At 44.6% G+C, this 20,476-nt stretch overlaps 1 protein-coding gene across 1 annotated transcript; it reads right to left on the reverse strand.

Annotated features, from left to right (window-relative positions):
- Positions 1–1,898: 1,898 nt before the first annotated feature.
- F2 (coagulation factor II, thrombin) lies at positions 1,899–19,595 on the reverse strand. The gene is made up of 14 exons (XM_066635593.1): positions 19,517–19,595; positions 15,942–16,105; positions 15,558–15,582; positions 14,091–14,141; positions 13,265–13,370; positions 10,944–11,080; positions 9,998–10,303; positions 9,595–9,696; positions 8,846–8,972; positions 8,115–8,282; positions 7,587–7,760; positions 4,612–4,790; positions 3,000–3,070; positions 1,899–2,042 (listed from the first exon to the last, which is right to left on the reverse strand). Exons 1-14 carry the CDS (start codon positions 19,593–19,595, stop codon positions 1,899–1,901), a joined length of 1,833 nt encoding a protein of 610 aa, XP_066491690.1.
- Between the last annotated feature and the right edge of the window lie 881 nt (positions 19,596–20,476).

Genomic DNA, 20,476 nt, shown 5'->3' on the forward strand with positions numbered 1-20,476 from the left:
AAAAGACTCAGTTAACAGCTCTGGAACTAGCTTTTGCTTGCAGAAATGCTACTGTGTTTTTTATTAAATAAAAATTCATCCCACCAACGGCTGTTAAAACCTATGTGTTGCACTGTTGACCTCTTCATCTGCCCATCAGGATAGTTTGTTCAGTGCTGAATTGGTAGCGTCTGGCCTGTTTGACTTGATTTACCTTTTTCTACTTCTCCATTGTGTCAAGATTGGGACCAGTTACACAGAGTTACAGAAAGGCAGCTCCCTGTTAAACTGGTCTAAAATAATTTTAAACTGACTCGATGTATGTGTTTCAATCCTGACTTGTGGTTGGCTCCCATGTTGCATTAGCACTGACAGGCAGAATCCCTGGGTCTTTCTGCTTCACCGCTACACCCCCATCAGGGCCATTCACATAGGACAGGGGTGCGAAACCCGTTTCAGACAGCAGGCCAGATAGCATTTATGATGTTTGCTGGGGGCCAGAAGTGATGTCATTAAGAAGGAAGTGAATTCATTAAGCAGATTATACATACCAGAAATAAACACTTTTTTCTCACTTAGGAATTCATTAGCTGCAAATGACATTAGAGAAAATATGCCACTGATGGCATCTCCTTCATATCCTTAATCCACTCCTCCCCCTCCTATGCAAACCTTGATCATATCTTCAAGATAGGAGAGCCCAATTATCACATGGGCTACCTTTTCAGCAGTGACACCTCAGCATAGCTCACCAGCTGATGGTGGTGCTGAGAGAACCTGTGGGCCTCATCCAGCCTGCGGGCCTTTGACAATCCTGGCCTAGGAGGTGCCATGTGACTGGCATTTGTGCATTTGACTAGTGCAACTTGGAAACTGTTGAGTGGTGGTTGTTTGTTTTGCAGCAGCAACTTCATAAGGAAAACATGTAAGTTGGTCTTGGTTTGCGACTGTTCATGCCAACGGTTACAGGTTTGTTTCAGGTTGATGAGGTATACTTTCATAGTGACATTTCCACGTGAACCTTGGCTGTAGAAGAAAATGGTGGTGCCCTAAATCCAATATTTTCAAATTGCATTACATAGGCATTCCTGCTTACACACATTTTTTTCCAGGAAGCAAATGCTCTTTCCTTGAAAGTAGCTAAAAACTGAGTCAGTGACGTCTTACTTTGTTTTACTCTAAACAGTGGTTCTCAAACTGGTGAGTTGTGACCCACCAGCTGATGTAAAGCTTCCTCTGTCCCTTAAAGAGGTGAGGGAAGGGGGTGGGGAGGTAGCAGTGTGATTGTGTTGCTAAAGAAGGTGAAGGGTTTGACTTACTGAGGGCTACTGGCAGCTGCTGGAGTTGTGGGGAGCTCCGAGCAGCCTTCTACAGGGCTCCCCGATACTTAGAATGTTGACAAACTGGTCGCTAAGTGATCTGGAAGTGCTTAGCAACTGGTTTTTCTCAACATTCTAAGCACTGGGGACCCTTTCACCCCTCTTAGTGATGCGATCGTGGGAATCTGCTGCCCTAGCTCCTCCCCTGCAAAGACTAATGTAGGGAGTAAAATTCTCTGTAAATTTGAGAACCACTGCTCTAACATAAACAAAGTTGCATAATTTGCCTCTGCCTAGACTGTGACAGCACAATCCTATTGACCCCACCACCAATGTGATAGCACTAATGCTATTGGAGCATGCACTGGATAATGTGAGGGGGGGGCAGTCCTGGAGGTCTCTTCTGGGAGAAGGAACACTTTATAGTGCTTGCACTGCTTTGAGCCCAGTTCAGTTGTCACTTTTCACACCTAATGAGTTTTTGGTGTAGAACCTTTATTCTGCTGAGAAATTTCCTCCCTAGGTTTTTAGATAGTCATGTGATTGATTAGTATGCAGATTTTTTATCAGCTTGGTGCAAGTGCTGCAGTGAAATTCCTTTTAAAGGCCATGTTTTTCAATAGTCTTTTGCATCCATTTCTTCATGCGGAATGTGTGGGTGTAGAATCCATATTTGCCATCACGATCGCAACCTTCTCCCCAAGAGACAATCCCCACCTGATACCATCGCTTACTTTTTGGGTCCTGATGGGGGAAAAGGCAGAGTATCAAGGCAAGAAAGTGAACATACTGTAATATGAATAGTGTGTCAAGATCATGAATGTAAAGGGCCAGAATATCCAAGGCAGAACTGGGTATATTGTAAAGCTATAGGAGCACAAATGAGCTCAATACCCAATTGGGTATTGGGGGCAGCAGCGCTGCCTTTTTTCCTTTAGCAACTCTTGGCCTCAAATGTGCCTGATGGTGTGTGGGCAAAGCTTATTAATCTAATACCATTGGCCTTGTTTAATGAGGGGTAGGGCTTCAGTACCCTGAATAATATTTTGACCATCAAAAACCAAATAAATTATGCAAAATGCTGGTCAGGTCTCATCTAGAGGACAATGTCCAGTTCTGGGTACCACAACTTAAGGATGCAGCCAGACTGGAGCAGGTTCCAAAAAGGGTAGCGGAGATGGTCAAGGATCTGGAAAAAAAAGTCCTATGAGAAAAGGTTGAGGGAAGAGGGCAAAGATTTGTTCTCTGCTGCCCCAGAGAATAGAACTAGGTTTATTGGGCTTAAGCTCAGGAGGGGAGATTTCAGCTGGCTATCAGGATGAAATTCTTAATACAATATGTATTGTTGCAGACCTGGTCCTGCCTTGCTATAGAATTCCTAAGTGCCAAATGCTCACAGCCATGGTCTGAGCTGTTGAATGCAATTATTACTCGTAAAAACCTTGCAGTGAATCTGAAGAGGTTGAAGTACCAGTTTAAAACAGACTGATGTCCAAGCCTGTTCTCTTGTGAGCAAGGAGTGTTCCTACCCACAGTCCTGGCATGTACTAAGTGCTGAATTGTAGGCTCTCTCTTCAATTGGGCCACTTGTGAACTCATGCCTTGCAAAGGAAACAGTGACTGCTTTATCACAAACCTCTCGCTTTAGCTGCTACACTCTAAAAAAGATACTTTTATATTATGACTTGAGCATCCAAATACCTTCATAACAAAAGGACCTCCACTGTCGCCCTCGCATGCATCTCCTCTCTTGTTATCCTCAGGACTGTACCCTAAAAAGAAGGGATAAAGAGTTGGGCACTGGCTGGCAAGGGGCTTGCCCTTTCAGGTAAGACAGACACTACTGAACTAGATAGACCAATGGTCTGACTCAATAGAAAGCTTCCTATTAGAACTGGAAGACCCTTCAAGTATGTGGGTCCCAAGTCCTACACAATATTGAAGGTGAACCTAAAACGAGACCCAAGCCCATGCATGTGATGTTCCTTATTGCTTTTGCTACTTTTTTTTTTTAAGTAGGTGCCACTTTGAATAGAAATTGAATGGTTGCTTCCATCAGCTTCAGGGAAACATGCTCAGAGTGCATCCATCCAGTGACATGAGGCAGATAATGCACTCCTTCATGAAAGTCAAATGTTCACTGGCTTTTGGAACCAACTGTGGCTCTCTGCAGCCAATTTTTGTTACATGTGGTTTGTTTCACCATGTGTATATCTCCTCCTACATTTACAGTATGAAAAAGTCCTGAAGCACCTCTTGATCTTCAACTTGCTCCATGTTTTCCGATGAACTTAAAGCTGCTGCGGGGAGAGAGAAGCTGCCTTAATTTTTCATGCCACCCCCACCTTTCTGCAATGGTGCTTACTGCTTGGCTTAGCCACATTTCTGACCTTGCCTATGCCCTTCCCAGGGTGAAATGCAGGAGTGTTATTGTAGGATTCTGTTCTCAGTAGCTGCATTCAGGAAAGAGTGCTAGCTGGGGAACATCACCATCCTTTACAACTGCCCAGCACCCCTCCCAGCACTTCATGAGATGTCCTGGTTGCTTTTGCAAGTCAGAGGCCTCCATCATCTTGTGTTGGGAGGGTGCTTGGGACCATGGTCCAAGCAGTGGGCACTGGAGTAAAATCTCATGCACTATATGCTGCAAGCCCATTATAAGGATCAAACTGAGGCTTAATTATAGAGCCTGCCTAAGGATATTCATGCAAAGTTATTTCTTTGGGCCTATTGGGGAAGTCCAGATCTTGTAAAAATTTGATGCTTGCTGGGAGCCACTTAGAAACTATTAGAACAGAACCACCAGCATTCTGAATGCTGAGCTGCTGCCCCAGACCTTTCTGTATGACAACGGAAACGCGTATGTGACATTTATGCAACATGACCTCTTGAGAACTATTAAATCCTAAGAGTTCTGAACTATTTTGGGGAATTTCCTGGGCACAGCCAGGAGCAGTTCAGAGAATGATGAGCCAGTGGAAACAACAAGTACTGTAATAAGTGGGGACACTGAAATAGAGGAACAGTGGAAGGCAGTTCTGCTGATAGGATTTGCACACTATATAAGGATGAAAGAGTTAGGTCTCTAGGCATGCATGAGAAAACAGACACAAGATCTTAAGAGAACAGAAGCACCTACGAAGAAATATCTACCAAATCCAGTGAAAATATGCACAGCTTTTAGGAATGGTTCCAGGTCTCAGTGTACTTTGGCCACAGTGGTTCTTGTCTCCTAAGCTGAAGATGTTGGCCATCCTGGTCCAAGGCACCACTGCCATGCATGTGGCAGTATTAAATTTGTAGGCAGACTTACCTGCACAAAACATGTTGTCTGTGATTTTAATCTTGGTGGATGCCTTACAGGTGTCCTGAGCCACAATGGGGAGGGCTATCTGCTGCAGCAAGGATGGCAAGGCTGCACCACCAGAGGTCCAGGTTTCATACAGGTTTCCCCAGCCAGTCACACGCCCTTTGTGTCCTGCTAGCAGCAGCCTGCAGGAGAAAAGTATAGTCAAACACATGGAGACACTATAGACCAGTCGTTGCCATAAGTCAGGGGTCTCCAAACCCCGGCCCGGGGGCCAGATGCGGCCCGCAGCAAGCCTCTTTCTGGCCCATGGCCAACCTCTTGTCGCCTGAAAGCCTCTTGCCCACTCAACTGAATGTGACCAGAACTGTGATCTGATTGTGTCAGGAGGGTGTTCTGAGGGCCAGAGAGGTTGAATGAATGAGCCCATTCATTGATGAGTGAATAAACTCATCTGAGTTCCATCTCTAATTTATTTATTTAAATTTTATATTTAAATTTTTTTCCAGCCCTCCACACCACACCAGATATTTGATGTGTCCCTCTGGCCAAAAAGTTTGGAGACCCCTGCCATAAGTAATCCAAACTCAACAAACTAAATATGAAAAGCAGTCAGTTTTATTTGCATAAAATATATGGATTGTTTTTAAAAAGTCACAGAGGTGTTTGAAAAATGCACTCATTTATTTTACTCAGAAGTAAGCCCATTGTGTTCAGTACGACTTAGGGCCAAATCCAACTTCCTAGCCGAGGTATAGCCATGCCAATGGGGTTTGTGCTACATCCAGTGGTGGAAGGGTATGCAGGCCTCCACAAGGTAAGGGAACATTTCTTCCCTTGCCTAGGGGCTGGAAAGTTGGATAGGATTGGGCCCTGAGGCTGTAATCCTATCTTACGCACTGGAAACAAACACCTCTAGCTGTAGAGCATTCCTAGCCTTCAACTCTTGAAAGATTCAGCGCTCTCTCGCTCCTCAGTGCCTAGTCAGTGCTGGGTTCCCAGCCACAAAATGATACGGACAAGTCAAAGTGGAGCCCTTGGATAATGGGGGAACCTCTCTAGTTCATTGGCCCATGGCTAGCCATGTAGGTTTCTTCAAAGGTATTTTTCTATGCATGAAGCTAATCATGCAATTAACCTAGATCAGGTGTCCCCAAGCTTGTGGCAACCTATGAGTGCCACAGGAATTCTGAGACAGTATGGGTGGCACTGTCACAAAATGCCTAGAGAGCAGAGCCAGGCACAAAAGAAGTGTGAGCCCACATCCATGCATGCACTTCCACCCATCCATTGGTATGCATGCATGTATACACCCTCCATCCATACACGTGCCAACCCTCTCATTCAAGCGCGCGCGCGCGCGCACACACACACCTTTTTCTTGCTATCTATTCCTGCCATCCTCCATGCCTCTGCCACTGTCTCCTTGCCTCCAGCTGTCTTGCTCCCTGAAACTGTATTTGGTTGAGTTAATGCTTTTTGTTTTGGCAGAAAGAGAGCAGAAGAGAGGGATATGCTCTATTTAGCTCTGCCCTCCATGCTTCCTATTTCACTATACATTGTGAAGCAGGTGGGACAGATGCTTGGTAGCAGTGCTGGCAGTAGATAAACAAGAAGCCCAGGGGGCACTACCTTCTGTGGGCACAAGAATAACATGTTAGGGATCCCTGATCTAGACCTAGGCCAGTGGTTCCCAAACTGTGCACTGTGACAAACTCACATGGGTGTCACAAGATGTTACATAAGAACAGCCCCACTGGATCAGGCCATAAGCCCATCTAGTCCAGCTTGCTGTATCTCACAGCAGCCCACCAGATGTTCCAGCAGTCTTTTCTTCCCAGCTCTCCCAGGCTCCACCATCTTGGATTGCATGATAAGCATGGGAACTGCTGGTCCTGCACTCTTAATCATCAGTCCTCACTATTCTCATTCTGGATATTTTGTTCATTCTTCCTCCTTGGCAGCTGGCCAATGGTGAGGTCTGGTGCAGCAGGCATGGGAAAGAACAGAACTGGAGTGTGCCATGTTGTGGCTGCCATTTTGTTTGCAGAGGAAAGGAATGTTTCTCTCTGACTCTAGCCAGGCACCTATACAAGACCACTGGGCTACAAGTACCCAGGAGGATACTGCCCAATTTGTTATGGACATCTGCACTTCTAAATTAAGCTTCTGTAGAGACACTGTAGAATAGCAGCCCACTCCTTAGATTGCTTTTCAATACAGCACTGGTGAATACATTCTCTGCAGCAGAATTTAGATGTTCAAGGCCAGAGAGGTTCTTCAGAAGTATAAGAGAGGCCGAGTTCAGTTCTGTCCCATCACAAAAACATGCTCTGCTCTGGATATTCCACCCAGTAGAGAGGGAGGTCCAAGAGAGAATTTGGTACTACTATACACTGGTAAATACATTTTCTTCTTCCTCTGCACGATGAGATTGTGCTTCCCTATAAGTCCGGCATTTTCTTCTCGGTGTGATCCTATGCACACTGGGAGAAAGCCCAACTGAGATCACTGGGACTTACTTCAAAGAAAACATGGATATGATTATGCTGTTTGCAACATTTAAGTGTAACCTCTTCTAATAGTTATACTTCTTATTGCTGCTGTTTGACTCTTTAATTGCTCTGTTCTTTAAAGAGTCTGTTTTCTCATTACAGCCAGGTTGAGCATAGTGCTATAACTCAAGAGCCTCTCCCGTGAGCTGGTATTCTACTGGTACTGCTGTTGCTACCCCAGATGCCATTATTTGCAAGACTGAGGAGATAGTAGGTTGAAGGCACTCAGAGCATAGTTTATATTTAAAACAAAATCCAGTTTGTCCACTGTCCCCCCTGCCCAGTGCTTACAAGTCACTTACTTGGACAGGGGACTTGATTTCCTGATTATTGCAGGTGGTTTTTGGATGGGGCCTTCCCCATGAAAAACATCAAGCCCTGTCCAGAGGTTTCTCCAGTTTCATATCTACTATTGAGCATCCTCACCATTGCACAACCTCCTTGGTGGGCAAACAGACTGGATGGATATAGTCGGTGAAAGGAATGGGTCTCTTCAGACGCAGAAGTGCAATGTCCCGGTCCAGATTCTCCTTCCAGTTGTATTTAGGGTGAATTATTATCTTATCCAGATTGACAATTTTCTCCATACCCCTCTCATACCTGAAAGGTTCCCAAAGCAGAGAAGCAATGGCAATTATTTGAATACTGATGTCACGATACCTTCAGTCTGCCCACACTGCTTGTAACAGGCAAGTCCAAGTGGCTAAAGAGAACTCTTTTTCACATAGCACTTTGAGAGCATAAGCACATACTTTGGATCCAAGGTGAATGCATGGCAGCTTGGTTTCAGAAGGGTTTTCTTTAATGCCAAGAGTTCCAACTCCCACATGTCCAGCAATGTCCCCAATTGGTTCCCCTCTTCCTAAATAACCTTCTATAATTTCCCTCTTCTACTAGGCTCTATGCTCAAGGCAATACACCATTTAAGTGATCCTTTCCCTTCCCAACTCTTACAATTTTCTGTTGTGTTTGCCAATCCGCACAAGGAGGTCAGCCGTAGTGAAGTTTTTATCCCAGGGTGGGTAGAAGATACAGTGGGCAGCAGTCAGGACCCAGCGATCACTAATAAGACTGGCACCACATAGCAGCTCCTGTGGGCTCCTCCTGAAGAGCATCACTTGCCTAGAATAAAGTCGGGGTGGGGGAGAAGGCCTGTTGGTTAGTAAAAACATCCTAAAGAAATAATGCAGGTTGCTGATAACAGCACAGCCATGTTTTTAGATGGCCTGCAACTCTACATGAACAAGTTAGTCCCTATTATGGCCATGTGATAGAGAATGCACACGGCAAAGACTTTTTTCCTAAGGTTGCCATATTATTATTATTATTGGCAACCTTCAGTCTCAAAAGACTATGGTATCGCACTCTGAAAGGTGGTTCTGGCACAGCGTCTAGTGTGGCTGAAAAGGCCAATCCGGAAGTGACAATCCCTTTCACACCGGGAGCAAGTGCAGTCTGTCCCTGGTCTGTCTCCCTGGCTATGGGCCTTCCTTCTTTGCCTCTTACTGTTGGCCAAGTGTCTCTTCAAACTGGGAAAGGCCATGCTGCACAGCCTGCCTCCAAGCAGGCCGCTCAGAGGCCAGGGTTTCCCACATAACAAGGATTAATCATTGTCCTTTGTCCAGGCCCAGGAGGGAAGAGAGCAGCCTTGAACAGGAAGGAATACAACCAATGCCTACACTTACCATGGAGAACTGCCCACTAGAGCTTCTTCACCTCCCACAATTCGGCCTTCCACATCGAATTCTGCTAGTTCACGCTCAGTTTTATCCGAAATCTTCTTTTTCTCAAATAGGGGACGGATACCACAATCTGGAAATAGAGTCCCATCAATCTGTGACTGCCCAATTCACAAATATGGACTCCTCTTTCTATAAGCTCATATGTTCTGCTGGAAATGGGTGTGTATATGGAAATTGGTGTCTAACACAACAATGGCAACTTTCATCAGAAGTTCTACAGTCTGGGATTCTCGTCTCCTCTTGTTGAAAAGATAATGCCCTCTCAAGGAAAGCGCTGTCTTTCCCAAACCACATCAGCCTCTCCTAAAAATTGCTGTCTGTCTCCAATTCAAATTTGTTGCACTTTTTCTTATAGTACTTGGGCTGGGGATTGTCTAAGAGCACACTTGTGGAATTATCAACAATCTTCCACAGGGCTGTGCACCACATATTACAACATTTCACTTCACTCACACAAGAGGAAATATCTCTTCTAAGATGAAAATGTATTTCTTGCTTCAGAAAGGCTGTGTTAACTTATCTGCCTCCCTCCCAAGCAGGAAAATCTTCACCTGGTTAACTTCTGCAGGCCACCATGCCCTTAGAGGCGTAGGAGTAGGGAGGAACAATGGAAAAGCTAACACCAGCAACAAGCAAAACCATTTCCACCCCTATGCTTGAATTGCTACACACTATTTGGCCCCGAATCTCACCTTCTTCACCTTGACCAAATGTCTTTGGATCAAAGAAAGTGCTGTGTTGTGGGATGTTAGTCCGGCCTGCAAATGCTTCACCCAAATCTTGGGGATTGCTTTCTGAAATGGAAGACAGGAGGGGATGGGGGAGAAGGAACATATTTTGCAGAAGAATCAGTCACCCAACCCTATCCTCCCAGACTCAATCCTCCTATCTTTCCACCTTCAGTCACTGGAAAAAATCAATCAAGTTGCATTATGATTGGAAACCAAGCAGAGTTTTGAACCTCAGACATGCAGCTTCATGTAAATTCCAGTAACCCATCTGGACACAACACCCAGCATTCACCCCATCTCATTTCGAGAAGCTTCTGCTTCTTTTCTCCCTGAAGCAGAGGCCTGTTTTCTGCAGGATCCTCACCACAGTAGCGCACGTCACAGTATTCAAAGGTGTTGTTGGGATGATCAACGTAACACCAGACACCTTCTTCGTCGTCATCAGGGTTGCGACAATAATTCTGCACCAGATTCACATCTTGCAGGAAGGTTTGTCCTTGACTCAACTGTTTTGCCTTTTCTGAGACCCAGGGCAAGCACTGAGCCCCAGAAATGGTGGCAGACAGGGTCCCAGTATACCCCAGCCCCTTATTAGGTTCACACGGTTGCTGCTGCTGCGTGTCTTGTGGAATGCTTCTCGGAGATAATGGAACGGTGGTTCGGTTCTCACCTGAAAAAGAGGATCAAAGTGACTATGGTCATGAGGAAAAGACTGCTCATAGTTCAACAGTAGAGGAAAGGCAATGTGATGATGTCGCATCCATTCACCAAGCCTGTTTCCTCGGCTGCATTTACAGCACAATCCTTTGCATGTCTACGTAGAAGTCCTATTGTGTTCAATGAGGAAAATGTGTATAGGATTGCAGCCTTATATAGATACATTTAAGTTGGTGCTAGAACTATGCAACTGCAGCTTTAGAGACTCCTTTCTGTTACCCAGAAAGCACAGCTTACAGTATCATTTTATATAATATAATTTCATTTATAGAGCTCTGATCACTAGACATAAAAAGGACATTCGCCCTAATCCAAGAGTTCCCATCAGCCTTCACTCATGTGCTGGTCTTAATTTAAGCAAGGGATGTGCAGTGCTCAGGTTTGGGACCTGTTGGGAATCCCAAGGTTTAGCCCTATAACATATAAAAGGAGTATACCAGAGACAGGAGTATCTCTGAGCATGTGTGGAGTGTTTTCTCATCACCACATCCAATCTGGTTTTGGGGGGGGGGGGAATGGTATATACTTCCTAAATCAGGGCTAGGACCTTAATCAAACTTGACTTAGAATACTGACGCGAGACTCGGACTCACCACATACAGGAACAGCGCACTCTTCTACTCGCACTAAAGGATTTCGGGTGTAGCACCAGGGCCCTGTCGGGTTCTTGTTTGGATTCCTGCAGTAGTTTTTTGTGAGGTTGGCACCTGGATGGGTTGTCCTGTTGAAACTGTAAGAAATCACGTGACACTAGCGAAGGACCAGAAATATTGAAAAACAGAAGATTTCCCACTTTCCAATTCAGTTTTTAGAGTGTGGAGGATGAGAATCTGGTAGCTCTGAGGGTCACATCACATGCTATGCTTTTCCTATATGGAAAGTATGTCTGTTCAGTTGGAGCCTGTTTATTCACAGATTTTGTCTTCATGATCTGGCTCAAAGTGGGTCCCCCTGTGTTGATGTACAGCTGTGTGTGGCCTCTGCAGGCTTCCAAAAGCCCTCCAGAGGTGATAGGAGCACAGCTCAAGTTCCCTTCAGAACAGGGGGCCGAAAATCATGTGTTTGCTTATCTGCTATTTTCATATCTGTGGGAGGTCTGAGAACGGGTCCCCCACAGATACTGAGGCTCCACCTATATAGGGAAAAGGATGAATCCCACACGTAGACAGTCATGTCTGCATTTCACTGTGTACTTGTATGAAAATACCGTGATTGGCTGTAGCTTCTGAGCATGTTCATGATATCACCAGTATATGTAAACAAAATGCACACACATGACTACAGCGTCTACATAAGTCTTCACTGTGTCCCCCTACATGTTTCAATGAATTCACGGAAAGGGTCTCTGCGTGCTACAACTCAGTGGTTCCGCAATTTGTGCTTTGAGGGAATCCTTTCTATGTCAACTAGTCTGGTTACAGAACCTCAGCATACTGCAGAGGATTCTGGGAACTGCTCTAAGAATCTCAAGAATGGTAGGAAGCATGCTGGTCACACCTCCATTTTGCATTGCTCATGCCTCTCTATGACACATCCCACCCTGTGCCCTTTCAGAGGCCTGTGCCTTGCAGAGGAAAGAATAATGGTAGTGAACAAATTGTCTTTCATTATCATCCATGATTATCAATATTACCATTATTTTTTTATTCTCTCTACTTGCTGCAGTTTGAATTGTCACTGTGATTATCTAGTATACATTTACACTTTCAACAGAACTGACACAGACTGTACCTCTTGCAACTTAGCCATTTGGCCCCGCTGTTGTTGTTAATCTGTGAAAATCTAATCGTCATCATCATCATCTACCACTTTTCCACAAAAGGTTCATAAAGTGTTTTACATTGGAAATCTAATAACAAAAAGGCTCCTTGTCCCAAAAGAGTGTTTACAGTTATCTTTTTCATTTTCTCTGTATCTCCATGTGCAGTGCAGACAACTGCAAGTATTGTGCCTTGCAGCTGAAGAAGCAGAGTGCAGTCCACAAATGTTTCTGATGCAATAAATGTGTTAGTTTTCAAGGTGATAGTTTTTATGGTGACACAGAACACTTTATTGTTTTTGTGGCCACAGACTAACCATCTTTAAAGCCCTATACTGCTCTGGGCCAGGGTATCTCAGGGTATAATAATAATAATAATAATAATAATAATAATAATAATAATAATAATAATCTGGAACTATCTGTCTCTGAAGTATTGGGCAGCCCAATCCTGAGCTGCTCATCTGAAAATGGCTGCCACCGTATCCAGTGCATCCCAGGCAGCCTTGTCTCCTCAGGAGTAGGGGACTTTTGTCCCCTTCCCCTAGGTAAGGAGAGTAGCCCCGCAATGGGGCTACTTGAGCCCCCAAGGGTTGCTGTAGAATCAAGAGCCTCCGTGTCAGGCTGCTGGTCCAACATGGAGACTCAGGATCCGGTGGAGCGAAGCTTCACTGGTCCTGCCTCCCTCCTGTTCCACTCCCTTCCCCCGGCACACCTCCTCCCCACCCTCTCCCCGCTTTCCCTCCGTCTCGGAACGCCTCCTCTCCGCCTCCCCCCACATCCCCACTTCTTTGCTGCCTGGTGGTCTGCGCAACTGCTGAGCACTCCAGTGCTCCACCAGCACTAGCCTGGTGCAGGCCAGCCCCAACACGCCACTGGCGCTGAGGGCTGCAAACGTGCCTTATGGCACATTTACAACAGTGCAACAGTGTGTGAGTGAGTGCACACAGTGATGAGCCAGTGCACACTGCATAGGATTGGGCCCCTAATCCCTGATAACCTTCTAATTGGGGAACACCAGGATCCCCCAGTTCTGTAGTTTAAACTCATTCCTATATCTTTTATTTGTACTGATTTACAGTGTCACCATCCTAACCAAAGGTTCTCAAAGCATCATAGAGCTGATTATAAAACATAGTGCAGGTCAGAGCTTACTCAGGCTTGTGAGGAAATTTGCTTGACCAGTACTGGCATTCAGTTCCTGACTTGGTGACAGAAATTATTCCTTGGTAGTTTTGCCCATCATCCTGGGCACAGTCATCTGTCAAAAGTTCAAAACACAAGATTGAGTGACACAAAGCTAGCAGCAAATTCACAGAGGCAAAGATTCCCATATCAGCCCCCTGACTTAGACTGGCACACAGTGCTGGTTCACACATGTGTTTCTGTCACTTGATTTAGCCCCACCTGATTGCTGTGCACTGGCAGCTAAAATGAGTAGCGAACACTCCATTTACAAGCAATGTGTTTAGACGATGAGGTTTTTTTAGAATGTGTTTGGAGGCGATATGAAAATTCTATAACCGCTGCGAGATCTGCTATACATCAGTCACACATGTAAGTGAGCACTAGATATTGTCATCAATTAATGATGTCGCCTTTGGCAAACATACAGACTTTTCTAAATACAGACATGCAAACATACATACACAGTCCATTTTCCTCATCACTTTTTGATTATTTCAAGCCCTTGGGGTTACCTGGGATTATTCTAGGATCATTTCACACATTACAGGAGACAAACGTGTACAGCCAGGAATCTCATCCTATGTACACAGCTGCAAACATATAGCTTTGTTTGTTAAGCACCACACACTCTTGCTAAAATGTAACCTGGGAAGTGCCCCTCTGGGAGTTTAGGGAAAAGAAAGATGAATGCTTCTGCAATAACTGTTTCTGACTGATATTGCCCAACCAGTCTCTCCCCATCTTCGAGTGCTTCAGACAGAAGCAGATTCCCAGCACTCACCTTCATGGATACCTTGTAAGCACTCATCCAGAGCGGATCTGGAATGCCTCTGAGAGCTGCAAGCTGACAAAAGAAGAAAGAAAAGAACAGAATGTTGTGGTTTCTTGAAAGATAGAAACCTTCTTTCAAAATTGTAAAAATCCCTACTGGGATTTAATTTGCCTGGGATTTAATTTGCCTGCCAATTTGCCTGACTGCCTCATTAAGAGCCGCTTTGTTGTGCTTTGACCACTGTCGTATATGTGGTCCGTTGTTAAGCAGAAGGTTGTTAAATGACATATGTCTGTATTGAAAAGGAGGAAAATATGGGAAAAAGACAAGCGCAAATCTACTGACAAACTACAGTGTGGTAGTATTGTAGCTTGTCACACAATGTGAGGAAAGGAACTTGTGTTGTTGACTTTTGAATAAAGTCTAAGGAGAAATCCGAGGACCAAGAAAGGCGGTATAGAAATACCTGTAATATTATTATTATTATTATTATTATTATTATTATTATTATTATTATTATTATTATTATTATTATTATTAATGGATGAAGAAACAGTGGGAAATTCAAGCCTACACAGAAGGATCCATCAAGGCAATTAGCCTTGATTAGGAGGGAACATCAGCAGTAAGTAGAAGGAAGGGAAAGGCAAAAAGAGTAGTTGGCCAAGAGTAGTTGGCTGGATGAACAGCCATAACGCATTAGAATCCACAAGATGGGAGGGGGCTCACTGAAGGGACAGAGAGAGAAACAAACTCAGTGGGAGGAAACGGAATAGCACAGCTGGGAGAAAGTGTGCATTTGGGTGTGCAAAGAAGGCTCCAATAAGATAGTCGACTAATAGAGTGAACCAGAATTAGTAATCCAAAGTCCAACATCATAGTGCAAGGAGGCATTAAGAGGTTTTAATTTTACACATGTAACCTGATCCTATGCAGTCTCACTGAGATCAAAGGTATTGAACTCCAAGTCAGTGTGTATAGGACTGTAGTTCTAGAGCAGTGGTTCTCAGTTTGTTTTTTTAACTTATGTACCCCTTGGCAGCCCATTTCCATAAAATGTTGTATCCCTCATACTAGTAAAATGTTTGTAATTAGTACAGTTGCTGTTATTTCAAATTTATATGTTTTCAACTACTGATACATATCTGATAACACACAAATTGATGACCAGAAACTAGCAGCCACCTAACTGCCTTCCTTCCTGCCTTGGCAGCCCCACAAGGCATTCTAATACAAACCTGCCTTTTCCCGCCATTATTCAATTCTTTTTCAAGTACCCCTACAGGTCCTGGCAAGTACCCCTGGGGTACACATACCCCAGGTTGGGAACCACTGCTGTAGAGTGATTATGGCTGATCCTGGCCATTGCCGTTGGAATAGAGTCCTCCAGTTCTTGTACAAAGTGTTACAAGCCAAATTCTGGCATGAAGTCGAACAGCAAAGCATGTATAAAGATCAGGACATTCAGCAGGAGACAGACAAACATACCTGTATATTTCTTCCAGAATAATTGCTGCAAAAAAAAATTATAAAGGTGATCAGAAGAATGGCCAGAAAATGGTCTTTAAGTCAAATGATGCAGTTCTGTTACTGAAGCTGCACGGGTCTGACCCTCTAAATTGCCTGGATGAGAGGCCACTCTGAACTCTTTGGGGTAGAATGGGTAATAACAGTGTTACAAAGACTCTGCCCTGACTTTTCTTCTGCCATCTAAAATCAAATCTGCTCCTCTATTGAGATGCAAGTACTTCCAGAGGAACTACAGAGTGCCGAACCAACCACCCTTCCTTAGGAAACTGGGTGCAAACCTCACACTGATAGCAGGGCCCTTGGATATGTGACAAATGGGAAGAAACATTATATTATACATACTGTTGGAAGATCGGACTCTAGGGCTTCACGAGCTTCCTCGTAGCTGCAGGGTTCCTCCAAACACTCCCGTTCTAGGTTGCCTCTACGCATTTCCTCAAACAATCCCTTGTTGGCCCGTCGTGGACGGTTCAGCAAGGACAGCGCTTGCTTCTGCTCAAGAAAAACTATCAAGACCAGAACATGTGGGTTTAGAGATTTTTTCACCAGAGATTGTTTCACAGAGATTGTTTCACCCATTACCTCTGGTGGTTGTTAAGAATCTGAATACAATCTGATCTAGCGCTCTTCTGAAACAAAACAGGAGCACCCATTAACTCATGAACTCAAAACATAAACACACATAGATCAATCGATACCACTGGTTCCCAACCTGTGGTCCAGGGACCACACGTGGTCTGCGAGACCCTGAAAAGTGGTCTGCAAAGTCTCAGAAAAAAAGATTGCCTTTGATCGCTTCCAGCGTACTCCCCCACTGACCACCAGAGAAGGTGGAGAATGAACTGCCCACAGCCAGCAACAAAAGTAGCAACCCACAAACCTTCACTCTAAATAAAACATCAAATACATCTCTAATTATTACAAATTTGCATCTTTTTGTGTGAAGGGGTGGGGGGTTGAATGCAGTGCCCATGAGAGGGGCTACATGGGGTAATATGTACCTGAGCCCAAAGTCAAAAAGGGGGCCCAGGAGCCAAAGGAGGGCCAGACTTGACGCCCGCATGGGATGCTGAGTACACAGTGGCTGCGGCTGCTGCAAGCCATATGTGCTGGGACAAGGCATGCATACATGACACTCCTGAACACTGTCAAATTTGGGAGGAAAGTGGCCTGCTACATTAGCACTTTGGCTTGTGGTTCTGCTTACCATGAAGGAGTCTATCAAGGACACAACTGTGGAACTACAGCTGCTACAGAAGTAAGTTTTGGTACACATAGGACACTTTCCGTTCTAGTGTGAGCCTAAATGTGATGACTTAATTTTCTGCAAGGATTTTCTATATTTAAAATTTTCTAGAGACTTAGGAGTGTGTTTGGTTTTCTGTATTAACTGTATCTAGCTGCTGACACTGTTTGGGCAAGTAGACCTGGGCTCCACATCGGGAAGCACAGTAGACTAGGCCTCCAAAGACTCTTCCTGCTGTTGCAGCTCTCCCTCTGCCTGTTTCTCCCTTCCCCACTCCTGTCGCCATCCTCCCCCGCTTTGTTTCACCCCCTTGCCTCCTCCTTTAGGAAGGCCCCCCATTGTGGGTCAAAGTAGAACTGGGCTCACTGTGGAAAGCTCCACATGATTCAATAAACTGAGCAAGACCAAATGCTGCAGAAGGAGGTGACTTCTCGGTGTATTTTAGAGATACCTTTTCGAGCTTTAGAGAGGGTTCAACTACAAGATATTAAAAGTTCTTCTAGCTCAGCACTGCTTTGATTCTGTCTCCTCTGAAGACCTCAAATGTCTGATTAGAAACACTGAGCATTACCTCCTTGCTAAATTATAAAATCAGGCTCATTAGCTGCCTTGTGCTCTGACAAGATACAAAACTACCAGCTCCCATTCCTAGCATTGTATTTAACTGCTTGCTAGTCTCTTGTGTAGTTCTCACCCAAGCATATGCAAAAAATCAATTTTCCTATCTTTTTCCCCCTCCCCCCTTTATCTTTATTTCCTTTTAAATTTGCTTGTTGCATTGTTTTAGTTTTCCATTGGGTTAAACTTCCTTCACCATTAAAAATAAACTGCATTCATTTAGGGAAGGGAGGGGATTACTAAGAGAGTTGGGATAAATGAGGGGTTTGTCAACTTAGAAAATATCACAGTTGTGATCTTTTAGAACCGGGGGGGTCCAAAGTTTTTAGCAGGAGGGCCACATCATCTCTCTGACACTGTGTCAGGGGCTGGGGAAAAAAAGAATTAATGTACATTTAAAATTTGAATAAATTTACATACATTTACATAAATGAATATATTAAAGATGAACTTATATGAATGAATGAGGGTCTTGCAATAGCTCAAGGCCTATAAAAGGGCTTGCACAAAGGAAGGCTGGCCTTTCCTTAGCTGCCGCTACTGCATCACAGACGTGAAACAGCAAGCAGTGGAGGGAGACCCTCATCCCACAGCTCACACGAAAGGTCAAACAGTCGCCCTCACGCTTACAGCAGTTGTGTCAGGCCAGTGCGGGCTCCAACAAATCTCTGGAGCGCCAGAGACTAATTGGAGAGTGAGGACTCCCTGAGGGCCTCACTGAGAGGCCTTGAGGACCGCAAGTGGCCCCAGGGCCAGGGTTTGGGCACCCCTGTTTTAGAATAAGACTGTACTTTTGAGATGCTGTTAGCTCAATAATCAACAATAGGAAAAACAAACCCATCCATCTATTCTGATCTTATGGTGGAAGGATCCACTAAACTCATATTGAGTTAAAATAGCAGGGTTGGGCCTAGCATTGAATGCCTCCAAGTGACTGGGGTCTCTGCCTGCTCTGGGCACACTTCCTTGCCACTTCTTGGCCGTGTAGAAAAGCCTGTTTGTTCAGATCTCCTGCAGTGGCACATGCTGGCATCTGTTTGTCTAACCCCAGTGCTTGAACCTTCGTAGTTTGATCTCTCTTATTGACTGTAACATGTTGGAACGTGGGTTTTCTTCTTCAGGTGCCACTACTAGAATTTCCAGCCTAGCTCTAGCAAAAGGTTTTGGAGAATGACAAAAACTAAAAGACATTGCTGTTTTCCTAGCAACACAGGGGGAAGCAAGAGGTTGGTCTGAGACACAGTCTCTGCCCCAGTATCCCATTTTGGAGACGGAGAGCACACCCCGTTTCTCAGAAGAAGAAAGACAGAGTTTGTAAAGGGCTTGAAAGTACAACAACTTTTTTCACACACTTCAAAAAAGTAACAAAAAAGCATTTGAAGCCTGGAGGAGGAGTACATTTAATGTTGCACTAAGCATAAGGTTCTGTTTAGTCTGTAAAGCACAGAGAGCAATCATTCTATGAAGAGAAAGAACTGCAACGAGGAAGAACCGATTCTAGAGACTCTTCTCTCTGTTTGCCCACCAATCTCTTAACAACAGATATGGAAAAAGACACACATGCACACTTCAATCTGGCTGCTGGCACAGCACGTAAGGACACGCAAGTATAAAAGGTAAAGTAAGATCTGCCTGGAGAGTCATTTCCGCAGCTGCATCCTTCTTACTTTCCCTCTATTTTTCCAGTAATCACCCAGGAGCCACCGTGCTCCAAAGTTGGGAGTCTTTGAAATAAACTGAAATCAATGTCTCTTTCTACACAGTTACCACGGCCACTCCCTCTCCATTACACCCTGGTAATTTCTTTCAAAGGCTACTACTTCTGCTTCTGTAGTAAGAATGCTCTGGATATCTGAGATCCACATAATGCATTCTGAGTTTTCCTCTCCTGGTTGTGCTCCATGAGGCTTAGCTGGTCTAGTCAGAAATTCCTCAGAGTTCAATACAGGTACTTCCCCCTAATCAAATGACTGCAGCTTGGTGAAAAGATAATTGATCTGACTGATTTTTTTTCCAGCCTCTCCCATTTGCCTCCATTCTCACAATCCCTTACCCTTATCATGGCTCAATGTGAGGTGCAGAAGGCTGGCAAGGAGAAGGGTCTTCAGCATTCTGGTTCTGCCCTGCCCCATAGCGTATGCTCCTGATTGCAAAAGTGCAGAGGGAACAGAGGAAGAACTATTGCAATCCAGCCTGGGTTAATGTTGAACCAGCATGAAGAAACAAGAACCAGGTCACAGTATGTCAGGGACAGCGATGCCAAAGCTTTTACTAACCCACCCATCACAATTCCCTTCTCTTCACTCAAAGCATTTTTGCTTCCAGCTACCTGGTGGGCTCTGGTAACTAATAAGGGCCCCACAAACGTATCTAAATGATTAGCGTCACTAACTCAAATGTGATATGAAGCTAGGCTGCCTTATATTGAGTTCAGATCATTGGTCCATCTAGCTCAGTATGGTTGACAGTGAACAGCAGTGGCTTCCCAGTGTTTTGGACAGGTTTCAGGTACCTAGAGATACCATGCATTGAACCTGAGCATCTCTGTATGCAAATTATCTATCTGGTGTGCTCCCTGGGGCATTTGGTGGGCCGCTGTGAGATACAGGAAGCTGGACTAGATGGGCCTATGGCTGATCCAGTGGGGCTGTTCTTATGTTCTTATTAAAGCATAAACTCCAGCACTGAGCAAAGGCCTTCCCTGTGCTCTAAGAAATAAAATAAGGACTGTTGCTTTAAGCACATATGTGGCTGCCCTCATTAAAAATAAAGTGATGCTCATGCTTTTAAGGAATCCCTGAGGCTGCTGGAATTTCACCCAGATGTTCCCACAAGGTTCATTCCAAGACCTTGATTTTATTATTTTACTAAATATTCTGGAGTACATCAAATGCTCCACAGACCAGACTTCATAGTTCCAGTATGTAATCGTTTCTGACTGGAGATTCTTTCCTCCTGCCAATAACAGTTACATACAAGTCACACTTGGTGTTGCATGATTTCCCCCCCTCTG

Source organism: Tiliqua scincoides, chromosome 1, assembly GCF_035046505.1.
Source record: "Tiliqua scincoides isolate rTilSci1 chromosome 1, rTilSci1.hap2, whole genome shotgun sequence".
Classification (NCBI taxonomy): domain Eukaryota; kingdom Metazoa; phylum Chordata; class Lepidosauria; order Squamata; family Scincidae; genus Tiliqua; species Tiliqua scincoides.

Bases quoted from the DNA above. Each gene is read 5' to 3' on its own strand.
- F2 (XM_066635593.1), bottom strand. From the start codon at position 19,595: ATGGGGCAGGGCAGAACCAGAATGCTGAAGACCCTTCTCCTTGCCAGC. The intron at 16,106-19,516 runs GTAAGGGATTGT...TGGTCTTGATAG, and splicing joins CACATTGAGCCATGATAAGG to TTTTTCTTGAGCAGAAGCAA. The intron at 11,081-13,264 runs GTAAGCTCTGAC...GATTTCTTACAG, and splicing joins AAATTTCCTCACAAGCCTGA to TTTCAACAGGACAACCCATC.